The 18,046-nt window shown below is 43.6% G+C and overlaps 1 protein-coding gene across 1 annotated transcript; it reads left to right on the plus strand.

Moving 5' to 3' along the window:
- Positions 1-14,722: 14,722 nt before the first annotated feature.
- Positions 14,723-16,535, plus strand: pou3f2a (POU class 3 homeobox 2a). Its single transcript, XM_085771089.1, has one exon. The coding sequence runs from the start codon at positions 14,801-14,803 to the stop codon at positions 15,995-15,997; it is 1,197 nt and encodes a 398-aa protein (XP_085627215.1). The 5' UTR covers positions 14,723-14,800; the 3' UTR covers positions 15,998-16,535.
- Positions 16,536-18,046: the final 1,511 nt, after the last annotated feature.

Consider the following 18,046-nt stretch of genomic DNA (forward strand, 5'->3'; position numbering starts at 1 on the left):
ACCCGCGGTGAGAGCCCCACCTGGGGCAGTCCATACCGAACACAATGCAGAGGGCCAGATAATTGGCTACAACGGCACTATAACTATTCATATGAAAATTAGAAATAACAAAACAAACTTCTGGACGACGTTCCTATCTGATCATATTACAGATTTCATGAGAACTTGCTCTGAAGTAGCTGTTCAAATATCTGAGAGTGTACTTTGTTTTAAGTGCCCTGGAGATCATGCAAATCAGAAAACCTGCAACAACAACAAAACACAACACTGAGCAAGTCCTGTCTGCTTATGAAGATCATGTGAAGTGACTGAAAGCTCCAGAATAGCTAGAAAATGAAACTTGAGGTATAATTGTTTTGTCACCTGTGTCAAGAATTAACTCTGAAACTCAAATTTGTTTGAATGTTTATTATACAGAAATGAACTAACCTGTTATCCAAAATTCATAATGACAGTGTTACATGGCCTATAAATAATATCCTTATTAACTCAGTTGATAGAAGGCAAATTCCATTTCAGTTTTTCTTTCAGCATAGTAGCTTTATCACTGTAACCCAGGCCAATTTTATTTTGTAAATATCTGATATTAATTTGTCTAAACTGAAATGGTTTCTCGGACGTAATTTATAAGGGAATGGGATTATAAAAAGTGCCACAACTCAAATTATGACAAGAAGATGACTGAAATCACAATCAGATCCAGATCGTGCAGCTCACCGGGGAAACAAACACACGGAAGCAGACACACCGCAAATCAAAAGCAATTTCAGTATCGATGGCTCGAGTTTTGATAAAAATCAATGGTGCTTGCCTTGTGTCAGGAAGGGTCAACGCTCCAATTCAATTTCCTCCTGAGGTAGAAATACGCAGGCAGGGGTTAGAAGGAGGAGGGTGTGTGTGTGTGTGTTATAGTCTGTGTGTAGTATGAGTATCTGTGATGTCCTGACATTAAAAACACACACACTCATGTACACAAATGGAAGACTGGAATCAGTCCTAATAGCTTCAATACAACTCCTCCAGTCACAAAACCACAGTCGTGACACTGTTTTTATGTGCATAGATACATTTTCACCCTCAGTAAAAAAAATCCTGCACTGTCAGTGTTTCATCATATTTGTTCGTTTTATCAAATTAATAGAAATTATAATAAATAAGTTGTGTTATGATAAGCCTGGCAGCTTTTACCTGAAGCTTTTGCTGAGTGCGGATTTGCTCACACAAAGATGTCATTTGAGCTCAGCTGATTGACACTTTTCTCTTTCAGCACGGCCATCATCAGTCTTTCCTGGAAAATCATTAAAACCGTTTTAGAAACACTGACTTACCCAACCATCTAGGTGTCAAACCAGGTCTTTGTGTTGTGTGTGATTGTCTGCATAGAAGTGACAAATGAGCAAGGACTTGAACTTTTCCTTACAGCTCCCTTTCTTTATTTTTTACATGACTAATGTATTGGTGTCACATAGCCACACCACAACGCTGCGTCATGGAGAATGGTCTGACTGCATTTATTATCATATTGCTAGAGAGGGGAAAAAAAACACAGGCTTATTTGCATGTCTTTAAACCAGTCACAGTCGTCATCTGCAGCTCCGAGCCCAGGACGACGGCGACGGTGACAGAATGCAAAATGGTGTCAGAGGGGAAGCATGCGTGTGAGTGAGTGCGCTCTGTCATTCAAAGAACAGCAAACACAAATGTCAACTGTGTGATTGCACAATCCAAATCTTGAGCAGAACTACTACAGTAACAGAATATCTGTCTGCAGGTCTGTGTTGCTGCAAATTGTACAAACAAAATCTCAGCCCTAAGAATTTTGCCATCACATTGAAATGTTCAAATCTGGTATCTCCACCATCTTTGGTATTTTTCTTCCAAATTTGATTAAGTCGATAATAAAACAAGAGTACAGTTGCATAACTCAGATTCTGAGTTTTATTTTTCACTGTAAAACTGGCACACTTTTAAAAAAAAATACAGGCATATTTGGAGGTCAAAAGGTGAATTTACCGGAGAAACTATTGGCAGAGTTAGGCGGTAGAGCCACACTCAGCACCAAAAATAAGGGTCTCACCCTGCACGATGTTGCAATTCAATGTTTGGTGTGAAATTTTTCTCTCTTTTTTTTTTGCCTTTCACACTGCAGCTTTAATTAAACACAATCTGGGAATGAATTTCCCCCCACAACTTGGGGAATTGCCAAAGGTTTTTCTTTTTTTTCTTTTTTTCGGCTGTCCCTGTACACTTTCATGCACACACACACACACACACACACACACACACACACACACACACACACACACACACACACACACACACACACACACACACACACATATACGTAAATGCACACACCACATTACATTGTCATACATTTGGGATGAGGAGTACAATTTTCATGGGCTGTATACACCCATACAGAATACATCACAGATGAAATATAGCCCTTCAGAAAGACAGCAGAGGAGCACCTCCCACCTCCACTCATACCTCCTTCTCTCTCTTTCACACACATACACACACACTTTGCACTGGCTACGTGCTGATTGGACACGGGCAGGGGTTTGCAAACAGAACTGCTAGTGACTGGAAATACACAGAGAGGGAGAGATGAGAGGAGCCCCTGCAGCGCTGAGGATTGGGCCACAGTCCTTCATACTCTCAACAATGAAAACATCAAAAAGCGAGACAAGAGACACAGGCGAGGACACAGACAGCAAACATCTTGATACATGCATAAAGAAATACTGTGAATGGCCTGGAGGCTGGCAGGGTTTTATGTCACCGTATATAAAGCGGTGGCACATCTATCTGTGGTCCTGTGAAGTGCTGGGTTTATCAATGTTCAGGTGCTTTGCAGAACAAAAAAGAGTGGGAGGGGAGGAAGATGGGAAGAAAGAAAGGAGCATGGATCACTGACCCCCAACCATCCCATTCCATTCAGATTGTGTTGCTATTTCCCCACTGATCTATGCCATCTGGCTGTGGATCTACATTTTGGCACCCCATCCATGTGGAATGCCCCGACACACGGCTCAGCTCGCGGTGAAATGAAGGGAAAATGAAAATGAAATGAGCTGAGCTTCTCTCCTGATCCTGGTCTCAGCTCTGTCCTCTGCTCAATCTCATCACCCTCTCCCTCCCCCTCCCCCTCCCCTCCCCTCTGTATCATCATCCTCTTCCTCCATCCTCTCATCCCTCCCACCTCCCTCTCCTCCTCCTCCCCTCCCCTGCCTCCCGCCACCCCTGGGTAATCAGTGTGCTCTCTCATTCCGTGGCACACGGAGACACATTGATCTGGCAGCACGCTCTCATGCTCGTGGATGCGCACCTACACACACACACACACACACACACGCACACACACACTAAGGTTGTCTCTCACACACATAAACACTCACACATACATTGATCTGGCCCGCAGGTCAAGTTCAATAGGAACAGCTAAGCGGCCTTTTTTTTTTTCCTTTACAGACTAGCTCTGCAGTATACTGCAAGGAGCTCTCACTATTCTCTCTCTTTCTCTCTCTCAAACACACACACACACACACACACACACAAACCAATACATGCACGCTCTTTCTCTCTATTCTTTTTACACACACTGACTCTGGCACCTGAGTCTGACAATAAAACCTGCGTAAAATAAATGAACTCACATATGGCTGCATGATGGAATGACATTCTCAGGCATCCATCACCTTTAAGGGCAACACCTTCAGTACTAACTGAGGATAAAAACACAACACATCTCATTGTTGTAAAGGTTAAAGGTTAATTTTATTTTATTTATTTCAGATATTATGATTAATGTTGATTTGCTTCGGTCTGGATGAGGCTTCACTTCTAAAAAAAGGAAGCCCTAACACTACTGTATATATCTGCTCGGTTTTTGTATATATCAGACACACAACACAACATCAATTTCTGTACAAATATGTGCAAATTTTCCTGTGAGAGAGAAACACACAAATACTGTAAATACATTCATCGTACAAGCAAAGAGACAGAGGGAGACATGCTCAGACAGACAGATGAAATCACAACACGCTGGAGACACATAAGCCAACATCTCAGTAAGCAAGAGCATGCTGGGATTGTTTGGGAGGGGGAATCCCACTTGACTGAAATCTCTCTTTTCCTCACTGTGTGTAATTTTTTACTCTTTTATGATTCCAGAGTAATTTATCCCTCAGAGAGAGAACAAGACAGACAGGCGGACATACAGAGAGGGAGAGGCAGCAAGGAGAGAGAGAGAGAAGGAGAGAGAGTCCCACATTTGGCACTACACTTTGATTTAGTGAAGCAAATTTAATTTTGTTTGCTTTATGCAAAAAAGCGGCATGGGCCTCGACTTCTGTTGATTTCCACTGGAGGCAGAAACATCGCTAATGGGAGCTAGCGCCGCGCTCACCACAGCTACAGGGCTACGACACTAACTGAATTAGCCTCATGCATATATTAAATACAGACCTGCTACACAAATTAGCCTAGTGGTATGTAGCCTAGCACCTCACCAGTGAGGCTTTGAGATCTGAGCTGCAAATTAATTGGCTAGGTTGCCTCCAAGAGCAGCTCCTCTGTTTTTTCCTCCACCCTGAATTATGCTTTCCAATTGCCGAAACACATTTGATATGCATGGAAAAAGGCGTGTAAAGCAGTGTTCCTTCACAAAGGCAGTGTTTGCTTTCATTCCTACACTTTTGTGCATCTGCCACTCATAATGACAGTAGGGGTTATGTCCCACTGTATGTGTAACTGCATGAACATATAGGCTATTAATACAGCCCTGAATATATTAGATACAGCCCAACAGAAACATTTCCTTCTGGCGCACACCGCAGTGCTTTGACTATGTATTTGAAGGTGAGTTTGTTCGTTCATTATATGAGTTGCACAAATTCCACATGCTTAGAGACACTGCAACAAACTTGTGCACATTTGTATCCCATGGTAACTACAGACTAGAAGTGAGGGAGCATATTTCTTACCTTTTAATATCCTGAGATCTATCACTGCTAAGTAAAGAGAAGGTAGGAGTAATGTCTTTGTTCCCCAATGAGGACAAAGACATTACGTTTGTGCTTGTGCGTTAGAGACAGAAAACAAGTGAGAGAACAAGACAGAGATTAGTTTGATTACCACACTGAGAACAGCCATTATTGCTCCCTGAGGTCTCTCCCCTATCCATCCTGGTTCGATCCCTGGACATACACCTTGGCTGAGTTTCAGGATCTTTAAATGTAGTCGTGGATTAAGTGAGGCCTTGCGACATCACTATTCAGTAGGACTCATTGTATCTTGCATTTTGACCTTGACCTTGATGTTTGAAAAACTTAAGGAGACTTTTAGTAGCACCATAATTAATTTCAGTGCAAGATATTTAACAGGCCAAGCTTTGAAAAAGTGATGTGTTAGTTTTCTCCTGGATTCAAGAGAACGTGTCCTACTTTCAAAAAGCTTCTGCATTTGGCCGTGCCTGGGAGTGTTGCGGTGTGTGTGTGTGCGTGTGTGTTTGGAGTAGTGTTTAAAAAGGCCACACAAAAGTAAGAGGTCTATTCAAAAGGCCTCCCTCTGCCCTGCCCCCTAGCTTGTAGGAGACATGGAGGACACGGTGTGATGGAGGGACAGCTGGGGTCTCTGGCAAAAAGACAGAGAAGTGAAAAAAAACAAAAAAAAAACATGGCTGATGAAAAGTGAGCACATTACATGAGAAAACTGTTGATTCTTATTTGTGACAATGTTTTAGTTACTAATAAAAGACAAAATACAGAATGTTGTACTAGGCCTATCTGAAATTAAAATCTAAAACAGTGTCTGAGATCAGATCTGTTTCTTTTCTGCTGAGTCATGAGAGAAACAACCCTGACAACTTTCTAATTATCTGGTTTTAGAAGGTGTTGTATACTGTATACTGTAGATGTATACACATCTTTGACACACTTTACACAAATCTGTGTTAGTTTGGCTGCCATGTCACACACACACTAAATGGACTCCCTTTAAAATGTTGTCATTTGTATTTAATGACAAACCTTTCTGCTTCTGTTTGACTGTAAAGGAATGAAACCCAACCAACTCAACACAAACTCAACCCTGATGACACAAACTGTGACTCAGGCACTGGGGACTGGACTCAGATGACTCTTTGGTGAGTTGGTCTTAGATTCAAACACTGAGAACTCAAGACTCAACTTGGACTTGAGGTTTACTGAGTCGACTATAACACTGGTACAGGCCTGCAAGCTGTAAAGTAAAATAACAGTGTATAAGTGGAGGCTCACTAAATGGAGGATGGAGGCAACAATAAAAGCTTCTCTCTCATCAAAGGCCACATGATAACCACTTCCTCTTCCTCTTTTTTCACCCTCCTCCTCCTCAGGTCACCCTGACTGTCCGGCCCGCTGCATATCACTCTGCATTGTTTTAATTCATCTCCAAAACACCAGAGAGCTCACCTTCGGCCCCCTTTTTTGATTTTTAATTGACCAATTTAATGACTAGTGTTTGCACCTGTGAGTCATCACTCTGGCCAATTGATCATGTTGCTTCAACGTTTGAATCGTGTCTGGTGTATTTGAAAAAAAAAGAAGAAAAAGAACGAGTAATTGTTAGTTAGTAGTAATTGTAGAGTTGTAGAGTTTCAAGGGTTTCGGACAGGAGTGTGAGTGTTTTGTCACTGTGTTTTTTGTTATTGTTTTTTTGTACACTTTGTACATGGTTTTTTGACATTTGAACAAGCACAGAGACCTAACATGATAGACAGAGCATCCATTTAGACAGTTGTAAATGAACTGAGGGACAAGGGATTCTTAGCTCTTAAGAGCTTGTAGAGACAAATGAGCAAATGAACAAACAGGAAAGAATGCCTGCCAAAGGAATTAAATAAAGTCAAACTAGGGTGCAAAATCAATTAAAAAAGGAAAATAAGAAGACAACAGAAAAAAAGGACAGAACAAAGTGACTGGAGGAGTCAGGGGAATACCAGATATGAAAGCTTACTTATTATAGAGATGTAGCATCACAGCAACATTTCTAGATTATGTAGTTAGGTCTCATCTAGCACTGTCAGGAATGGCTTCCAGACCTTTTGAAAAAAAAAAACATTTTAAAGTGATGTTTACAATAATGAATATCTTCCATTTTACCTATGTATAGAAAGCATCTCGTTGAGCCACCTTTAAAAACATGGGGTGGATGAAGATTTCAAGTCTAGTAAGATTCATGGTTTAGTCGCAGACATGCCTGCTTTTGACTGGAGTGAAGGGGCCATTGTCCAATCAGAAAAAACAGAGTGATATGACACACTGAAGGTGAAGACTGAAGGTACATTTTAATCCGATATATCAAAACAGAATTGGAAAATAAGTGAGACTCAGCAGTGCCACATCTGTCACATACAGGAGAAAACAAAGATTGTACTGGGTTTAGTTTTAGAATAATGCAGTCAGTGTAAAACCTGAAACTGAATTGATGGAATAGTAAATGGACTTCTGCTTATAGTCCTTTAATATTCTCTAGGACCACTCAAAGTGCTTTACATTGTTGTTCACATTCATCCTTTCACACACACATTCATTTCATACAGCGCTTTCCTGGCTAAAAGCAGCACTACAGTGCTTTTTGAAAGCTTATCATTCACACACCCTGGGGGCAAGTGTTGGTTGGTGGAGTCTTGCCCAGGGGCACTTCGACACACGGACTGGAGGAACCCAAACACCGACCACAATCAAACCACTGACCTTCTGGTTAGTGAACGACCCGCCTTACCTCCTGAGCCACTCTGAACCTTGGCCAGACGTCCTCCAGTAACTCCTCAGACTGACACAGTTAGCCTCAGTTCTTCTTTTCAGGTTTCTCTGAGATGAGCAAAGCTGTGATCAGATTTATAGAGTTTGGTTGTGAGACCAGTGTGTGGCTCTTTGGTTTTAAAGTGAATTCAGGTGAAGTCTCTCACACCGAATTCCTGATTTGAATCTAGCAGTAGAAATGTGATGGAGGGAGGTGATATTTGGTCGTTTATATATAGATAGTCTACTGTTGTTTCAGGTTTGGTGTTAGTTTAACAACCCAAACAAAACAGAACAAAAGAAAAACCAGCCAACAGCCAACTGTCTTTCAGCTATAGCCTATAGGCTACAAGCAGCTAGCTTGTTTATATTGATGTAACAAAATTCCACCTACCACCACCAGTTATGGTCACTAACACTTCATATTTCATGATACATTACAATATTTAGTCTTGTAAAATTACAAGTTTGACAGTTTGGAAAAAATACACAAAGGTCCCTTCTTACCAAGAGCTGAATATTTCCCCATTTCCAGTTTTCATGCTATGTTCCTGTAGCTTCCTAATCTGTTAATCTAACTCTCTGAAAGACAATTAAATTTGTGTTGTTTTTTTTCTCTCAAAAATCCAAACTACTCCTTAAATATTACAAGTTTCACTTTGGCCCTGTGAGAATTGTTTGTGCTTGGAAACCTGTCCCCAGTGATTAGAGGAAACAGATAACCATTTAAGAAAGAGACATAAATCTCTACAGTGGTAGAATTAGTTGGTCAGAATATAGGTGTGCAGCTGTTTTTTCCCCTGCTCTTGTCTGTCCATCGCTACACTGATCAGTATTGGTAATTGATACGCAGACCTGTGCTTGTACAATCAATCCGAGCGGTGATGCCTGTCCACCATTAGGGTGTGAAACAGTCAATCATGCATGTCAGCTCTCTGTCTATAAGACATTCTCACTCTCATTCTTTTATTGCTTTGCTGTGTGTGTACAGGCACAGACACAGAAACAAAAATTAGTGTTTGGTGCTCCCTGTTCGCACACATACACACACCTCCTCAAACACATTTGCGAGAGCTTTACTCACTCTGGTCATCTCCATCGACGACTTCAAATTTACGGCCTCAATTTCTTATCTGGACACTGGAGTGTATATTCACATAGACACAGCTAGACGTGTTGCTGCTGAAGGCCCATACAGCACTCATTCAAATCGACTGCGCATGCACCGTAACCCATCGTGTGTCCATTTGCATGGATAGCTGTGGATTTATCTGTACTGTAGGCCATAGTGCAGACTTGTGTATGGACGTGTATGGAGATTTACACCTGTTTTAACCCCAGGGTTAGCCATCAGTATTGATTAGTACAGAGTTAGCCAGATTTTAATCCCTGCTTGGCCCAAGACTATCGATCAGGGCGCTGAGCTTTCAAGTGGGTTTAACGACCTCCCTGCCCCTCCTCCCGTCCCTCGCTCCCCAGTTTCAGATGCGCTCTTTTTCTAATTGGGACGGAGAGGGAGAGGTTTGTTATTACACTCCAAAGCAGAAGTGACATGAGGGTGTTAAGCTCGGACCCACACACTCCTCTTCCTCCACGCTCCTTTTTCAATAGTGAACCATTACAGTAGAACGTGACAGCATGCTGCCCGTAAAATATGACTGCACTCATGCTTCTCCTATCTGGAGTTTGTGTAGGACATTATAAAGCAGCAGACGAGATGAATCTGTGCACCTTGACAGCAATGTCACAGTAAAAATACCTGCAGGTGAGTTATGACCACTCACCTAGAGGTAGGAGCGTCCCCTTACGTCTTTATGGGTCCTCTGAAGACAGTTATATGGGACAACATGGGAAGTCTTATAGGAGCCTTGGTGCCTTGGGACTTGAGGAGTGTTGTGAATTTATAGTTCAACAGAGTGGTCACCTCTCTGATTGGTCCGGCACAGTAACACTGGATATTGAAAGGCTGGGTTTTAGAGGTGTTTGAGTACGTGTTTGTGTGCCAGCTCTATGCAGAAATATGAATTTGAGTGCATTTCTGCTTGTGGAAACATTTGTCACTGTGTGTGTGTGTGTCTGGTGCAAATGCGTGTGTGTGTGTCTGTGTGTGTATGTGAGGGATGGTTACTGGGCTTGCCGTTTCTCCTCCATTTGTCCTCCTACAGGCAGAGCAGGCGAAGGGGAAATAAATTGGAGAAAGAGAATAAATCAATGCTAAACTGAGCACCAGTGAGACCTCCTAACCCTGGCACTGTCACACACACACACACACACACACACACACACACACACACACACACACACACACACACACACACACACACACAAAATATGAAACGTGTCCAGGGAAAATGATGTATAAGCCCATATATCTATAGCAACCTGAGCTCTCACACACAGAGAAAAGAGGAAGAGGAGCTGTTTTGGTGGATACTTTCTGCACAGGATCTTCGAATCTCCAGAGAAGAGACCTCATCTCACTCCTGGACCATTTACAGTGTACAGTACATACCTCAAATATCATAAGTACTTCAACTTCAGCCGAGCTGATGCTTCAAATTACAGTCGTTCACCTGTTGTGGCTTCTTACATACACACTGACACGCCAGCTCCTCTCGCTGCTCTCACTGTCTCAGCCTCAGCTGACATTTCAACTGCTTTCATCTCCTCCAATGACAGTTCAACTGTTCTCATCTTTCACACTTCCACTGACAGTTCACAGCTAAATTAGTGAAATTTCAAACGCTTTCGGCTCCTAGTACTTCAAAAGATGCGTCCAACTCTTTCAGTGCTTCAACTTCAGCTGTTTTAAGAGCTTGAATTTACAGTTTTTTATTACTAACAAGCATTGGTCAATACTGAAGCTACGATTCATCTCAAAACTGTTTGAAAAAATTTGTCAAAATAAGAACATTTATCCACAACATCAGTCTCACTGTCACTCTTACTGTAACACACTGAACTACAAAATACTAACAATGGAGAGCATTATATTGATTTGATCACTTACTGTAAGTTTGTATGTTTTTTTTTTTCAAAAAAAAACAGTATTTTATCATAGAAAAAGCACTTCATTGAGTGCACTAAATTATTGTATATTGTAACAAGAATGAATCAGCAACACAGCATTTTTGCTTCAATTACATGAAGATTTACAGTTCATACGAAATATACATTTTACTGTAATTAAAGCAGAATCACAAAATTTTAAAATGACCAAGATTACCATTTTCAACTTTTGAAAAAGTATTTTGCAGGTGGTGGACTGGTAACTGAGAAGAGAGTTCATGAATTTTACATTGTGTGAAAGCAATGAAAAGTGATTCACAGTTTGCTCCACATGGACTTGTGTGTTATTGCAGACTGTTAAAAGTTTTGACTATGTGACTTCTGTTTTGACCGATGCTTGTTAGCAATTGAAAAAAAAAAGGAAAAAAAAACTGGTAAACTGCAGCTCCCACCTAGCATAACATTTTGCCCTAATACATTTTTCTAGCAAACACACAACACTGCTCATCATACTGACAGAAATCAGTGTATCAGTTTGTTTGTGAGGAGACAAGCTTGATGTATTTTCTGACTGCAAAACCAAACAAGAGAGAACCAATACAGTGCTGCTGTTTCTTAGAGACGCACACTGCACTGTACTGAAGCGGAGGCTGCACGGTTGAGGCTACAGATGGAGCCAAGGACTGGCGGTTGGGGGGCAGAGGGAGTGTATAGATTGGGATTATGGGGGGTGCACTGGGGAATGGCTCTTCAGTGTGTTTTCCATTCAAGCTAAGTCCTCTAAGACCTCCTCATCTCTTCTGAGCGCAGCAAGCTGAGATCTGATCTAATGCTGAGTGCCACATGTGAGAGTGTGTGTGAGAGAGACACAGCACTTTGATGAGAGCCTGCTGGGGATGTGTGTGTGCGGGTAACGAAGGAGTGTGCGCGTGTATGCTTGTGTGCTTGTGTTTAGGGGTAATGAAGGAGTCCAGGGTTTATATATTTCTGTGTGTGCCCCCGTGTCTGTGCACTCTCCCTCATCCCTGAAGGGTTGTTTGGGGTATTCTGTGCAGGTTTTGGTCAGGGGGGAGGTGGGTTCTTGGGGTCTTGCATTCAGATGTAATTAGCCCAGACAATGGCCTGGTTAAAGCTGGAATCCTCCGAGCCCCCTCTCTCTTTGATTGTGTGGGCCAGCTGTGGAGGAATGGCCATTATCTCCCTGTGTCCGGCAGCATAAAGAAGCCCCCCCTCCACCCTGCCCTAGTTACCCCTGTGTTAGGGTTCCCACAGGGGGAGGGACGTGGGCCGGTCACACACTGGTCTGGAGAAAGTGAAAGCAACCAGAATACATGGTTCACCCAGATAAACGGCTTCACCTCGCACTTGAACCAAACTGCTGTAGGAGAGCAGGTGCTACTATTTACACAGAAGGAGAAAAAAGTGGCTTTTCACATCTGGTTTTAAAGAGTGCAGGTCTTTTTAGTGCTGCCCTCTCTACATCACAAAATTTCAATCCAATCTACGTGTAAAAACCTACGGCCGCCTTCCCTCTATAGGTGTTTCCGAGTGTGTGTGTTTGTTTTCGTTCGGTCTGTGTGCCTTTCAATCATAAATATCTCACAGAGAGTTCTGCCGGCACACAGGGACACTTAGGCCCATTAGACTTGCGAAGAAATTGAATCTTTACAGCACTGGGGCCATATAATTACTGTTAATTTAACGCTCAGATTCTCCATCATTAACTCTCACTCTTGAATACAGAACGAGTCACAGGGAAACAGAGACAGTATGTGCGTGGAACGGCTGCCTGTGTTGACAGCATACCCGGCCCTTTGACTGAATTAACAGCGACCTCTTCCTCTTGTAAGAACAGGACCCGCATCGTTTATGCGTTATTAAGTCCTGTAATTGGGCAGCCAGTAGTTTGCATATTAGTCTATTAGGGTAATATGTTTTGCCTCTCTTAACACACGGCTTGCCAGAGCCCCTGGCGACACATTTGGTAATTCTCAGAATTACACCCTAATCATAAGCCAGTGTTCTTTCGATCTCTATAATTCAATGTGCATCACTTTATGTGTACGCATCCTCAGCTTAATAAGATTTATTGATTAACCTATCACTTCCTATGTGTGATTGTCTTGTAACATGCTCTTTAATAAGCCATTTCTTTGTGTTCGTAACTACGCCTTTAAATTTGCTAATTGTTTTCACGCAGTACCATTGGTGCCACTGCAGCCCCCTGTTTGAAGGTGAAACTTGCATGTTTTTTGTCCTTCGAGGTTCCTTTAACCACTTAATGGCTGGTAGGTTTTACAGCCTGTGTCCCACTTTGAGCCAATAAAATCACATCTCCTAAATACCAGTAGTTTGCCAAAGTAGGTCCAGGGACCCCCCCAGGGGTCTAAAAGGGTTTCAGAGGGGCTCCACAGAATGAGGATTAGTTTCATTTCAATATCATTGCATTCATTTAGAGATGGAAACGGCAGATAGTGCAAAAGTGGCACTTTGATCAATTTTCATGAACAAACAGGGATGACAAAACAGACTAATCAGAGTTTCATAGTCAACACATGCATGCCTCTGTGCTGCAGCTAATGGAATTAAGAAAACTAATAATAAAGTCCTGCATTCATAGCACAGACGAATTATCAATAATATCCATTATGCAAAAAGAGAACTGTTTACATTGGTTGGCTACTTTTGCTAAATTTGCTGATCACTGAGGATTATTCAGTCAAAAACAATGTATTTTAATTGATCAGTTGGTCATATATAATTTGTAATTAACAGCTCTCAGTTTAAATGTTGAAAATAAAGGGGGACATTTTTGAAAACACCCAAGCAAAGAAAATCAATACTTCAGCTACGTTACCCTCCACCACTGCTGCATTGTAGTGAGGCAGATATTTATGGGGTGGTTGTCATGGAAAAGTCGGGAAACACTTGTTACACATCGGTGTTCTCGGTGGAGAGAAACTTTCCCCCTCATCAGTCTATTGACATTCAGAGCCCGTTCTTCCAGCAGCTTTGGGGGAAACCAAAGCCTCGCGTGCCACTGTGGGCGCATCCGTCTCAGAGTTTACCCAACAAGCAGGTGGAAGGGGGCACCGTGGGCGCAGAGCCGGCTCCAGGATCCATTCTTGCAGCCTCCTCTCTTTGGCCCCGAGCTGCCCTCTCCGCGCGCCCCCCATTATTTGTCCCGACGGCCGAGCGCGCGGCCCCAATGAGCCCTTTGGAACGGAACGAAAAGAAGAGAGCGAATTGCAGCTGTGACGTGGGCGTTGTTGTTCCATTCACCGCGTTCGCCATGGCAACGGGGCAGAGGCCCTGGAAGCACGCGGCCCCTCTCTCTCGAGACAGCGTCCTGAGGGCAGAGAGGCAGCTGGAAGTTTCTCCTCGCGACCAAAGATATCCAAACTATTCCACTTGAAACACGTGAAAACTGGATCAAACCAGCGTTCAGCAGCTTTTAAAGTTTTTTTTTTTACCCTTAAAGTTCTTTTCAGTCTTGTTTCTACGTGGAGTGTGTGTATCTTGTGCAACTTTTACGCATCGTTTTGACGCGCGAAACCGGTAGATGTGACCCACTGACCCAGATCAAGTCTTAGCTTTTAATAAACTGCTCTCAGACCTGCAGAGAAAAGCGTGTTTTCTTCTTCTTAAAGCTCGTTTGGTCTTTTCTGTGTTTACACTCGGCAACCCGATCTCTCCCTCCACTTTGTACTCCTGCATGCTGCAGGACCGCTAGTATTGTTGGGCAGAGTGATTGGGGTTTCTGTACAATCTCCCGTGACCAATGAGCGGGGTGCTGTCAGGGGTAACCACATCTGTCAACCGTTCTTGGCCAATAAAGAGAGGAGCGAGGCGGACCACAGGTGCGCGCCTCTGCGTCCCCTTGGCACAGCGCCCGGGAGATGCTGGAGAGAGACGCCTTGCTGCCCCGTGGCGCAAAAAGAGTTCCTGTCAAAGGCAGCCTCCTTTTAACTCCAGCTATCACTCTGGCTCCGATAGTTATGGCGACCGCAACGTCCAACCACTACAGCGTCCTCAGCACCCCCAGCAGCGCGCCGCCGCCGCACTCGGAGTCCGGGAGCATGCAGCAGGCGGCAGCGTACAGGGACGCGCACACCCTGCTCCAGAACGACTACGGCTCGTTACCGGGCGGTGGGCATCCGCTCAGCCACGCGCACCAGTGGATAACGGCGCTGTCTCACGGTGACAGCGGGGCGCCCTGGCCGTCCAGTCCCCTCGGAGAACAGGACGTTAAGCCCGTGCTGCACGACAGCGACCGAGAGGAGCTGCAGAACTCCAGCAGTCTGCAGCAGCAGCAGCAGCAGCAACAGCAGCAACAGCAGCAACAGCGACACCCTCACCTAGCGCACCAGCAGGCGCATCACGACGCCAGAGCATGGCGAACCAGCACAGCCACCACGCACATCCCCGGCATGGCGACATCTGAGGGCCAGACCAGCCTGGTGTACTCCCAGTCCGGGTTCGCTCTGATGCCGGGGGGAGAGCAAGGGGGGATGCACCACCACCCCCTGCGGGATGACGACCACCACAGCCACAGCCCGCACCTCAGTGAGCACGGAGGCGGCCCCGGGGCCCACCAGCAGCAGCAGTCTCTGTCACACCATCACCAGCACGGGGGCCATCAGGACCAGTCGGACGAGGACACGCCGACCTCCGACGAGTTGGAGCAGTTCGCCAAGCAGTTCAAGCAGCGGCGCATCAAGCTGGGCTTCACCCAGGCGGACGTGGGTCTGGCTCTGGGGACGCTGTACGGAAACGTCTTTTCTCAGACCACCATTTGCAGGTTCGAGGCGCTTCAGCTCAGCTTCAAAAACATGTGCAAACTCAAGCCCTTGTTGAACAAGTGGCTGGAGGAGGCGGACTCCACCTCGGGGAGCCCCACCAGCCTGGATAAAATCGCGGCACAGGGGAGGAAAAGGAAAAAGAGGACCTCCATCGAGGTGGGCGTCAAAGGGGCTCTGGAGAGCCATTTTCTCAAATGTCCAAAACCAGGAGCAGCGGAGATCAACTCCCTGGCGGACAGCCTGCAGCTGGAGAAGGAGGTGGTCCGGGTTTGGTTTTGTAACCGGCGGCAGAAAGAGAAGAGGATGACACCCGCTGGGGGACAGATACCCGGAGGAGAGGACATGTACGGGGACACCCCCCCTCACCACGGTGGACAGACTCCCGTGCAGTGACCCCCAGTCCGGTACACGGACCCCTGACGGAGGGAGAAGTCCTTCCTTGTTTGTTTGATTCGGAACTGGACCTCAGCCAGTTTAAATGTTGGACCCACGGACACGGACACACACACAGTGGGGATATACAGTGGCACTCAAGCACTGAAAATACGCATAGCAGAGCAGAGAGCCGTGTGGAGAAGCTTCACGCCGCGGGAAGCGCCGAGGACACGGCTGGTGTGTGCTAACCAAAAAACACGTCCGACATTGATACGAAACGCTTTTCTACACCTTCAACCGAGGCGCCAGTTTGTCATTATGTCATGTGTCATTAAAGAGAGGCCGAGACTGTGGTGTGGACACGAGGTGTCTGCAGGGGGGTCAAAAAAATCATCTAAAAACAGGCTCCGGGCTCCGGGAAGTCGCAGTCAGTGTGGGTAAATAAACGCCATCTTTCCATCATAACAAAAGCAACAGGGGTTCTTCAAGCTTGTGGCAAGACAGGGCTGAAATGGCAGACACCTGCTGTACAATGTTAAAAATGGAAGCCAATACCAGCCTATTATTATTATTATTATTATTATTATTATTATTATTATTATTATTATTATTATGTAATTTTAATTCAATATAAGGGATGGATTGCCCAGTGTCAAATGCAACTATAATTTATATTTAAATACAATAAATTAAAATGTTTTATCTTGCTTGCTATAAAACCTCAATCCATCGTAAATTATAATAATAAAAATAATAATAGCGAGCAAATAATGAAAATAATAGTGATAATAATAATCCTAACCAGAGAGAGTGGGTATTGGTTGACTTAGATGCTATTTCTTTCTGTGCAGACATTTCCAGGCGCCTGTTTACAGTGTTTTGCTGTTTAATATGTTATTTCTGTACTTTTCCAAAATGCTGTGACAAGAAAGACCGAGACTGTCCGGGCTGGAACACTCAAAGCAATCCAGCCCAATTTGCCTTCCTTTCCTAAGAAGAAAAAAAAAAATACACAGAAAAAACAAAACAACAAAAAGAAAAGAAAAACAACAACAACAAAAAACTACAAATTAAAAAAAAAAACTAAAAAAAAAAAAAAAAAAGAATACTGAATATATCCTGGTACCAGCTCTGGCCGCAGTGGCTCTACTGTATGACTCATTCATTCACTGAGAAGACTAATTGTGGGATGTATCTCCATTCGTTTTTGTATGGCTTCGTTTGTTTGTTTGTATGTTTGTTTGTTTGTTTGTTTGTTTGTTTGTTTGTTCCGTTCTCTCTGTCAGTCTGTGCCAAAGCACAAACACAGACACGTGTTGTTGTGCCACTTTAATCCTGTGACTAATAACCTGATCTGATGGTGGAAGGCTGAGGGAGGGAACTCCACCAGCAGCTGGAGATTTACTCTGACTGAAATTATAAGAAAATACAAACATTTCAGAAACACAAATTCAACTGAAGGGTGCAGGTGGATGGAGGAAATAGAATATCTGAGCAGAGCTATAATGTGAATTTTGAGGGATTTCAATGATGCGTTTTGCATTTGAAAACTTTCTGAATAGGCCCAGTGAAGAATGTCAAACCAAACACTGCATTTTTTAAAATTCCTCCATCGTCAATCAATTAAAATTAAACAGCAATATGCCCACGTAATTTTGACGCATTTTCCGTATCAATGGATGTATTACACACTTATTCGCCTTTGATTTGAACAAGGCCTGAGGTTTGTCTAATGAAAAAAAGACTAATGTAAGTCTGACTACATCACTTTAATCCTTCAGGTAAATTTGAGTTTCTGAGGTGGAAAGAAATAAAAATCAACAAAAACCAAAACAAAATATCATTGACCTGAAATCTGTGATCAAACGAAGAGAGGGGATAAAAAATAAGAAGAATCAACGATTGCACAATTTCTATATGCTTTTTGTCATTAAATCGTATTTGTTTTCTACAACACAGCAGTCTTTGCACGTTTATTGAGCTTCAGAAAAGTCGCAAATCTGGCAACAAACCTTCATCCATTTTAAAAAAAAATTATTTTCTGGTTTCTGATTTTTATTTATTTAT

The sequence above is a fragment of the Trachurus japonicus genome, chromosome 24 (assembly GCF_045865225.1).
Source record: "Trachurus japonicus isolate A0001 chromosome 24, Traja_1.0".
Classification (NCBI taxonomy): domain Eukaryota; kingdom Metazoa; phylum Chordata; class Actinopteri; order Carangiformes; family Carangidae; genus Trachurus; species Trachurus japonicus.

What these genes read in the sequence shown, in the direction of transcription:
- pou3f2a (XM_085771089.1), top strand. Translation starts at nt 14,801, where the DNA reads ATGGCGACCGCAACGTCCAACCACTACAGCGTCCTCAGCACCCCCAGC.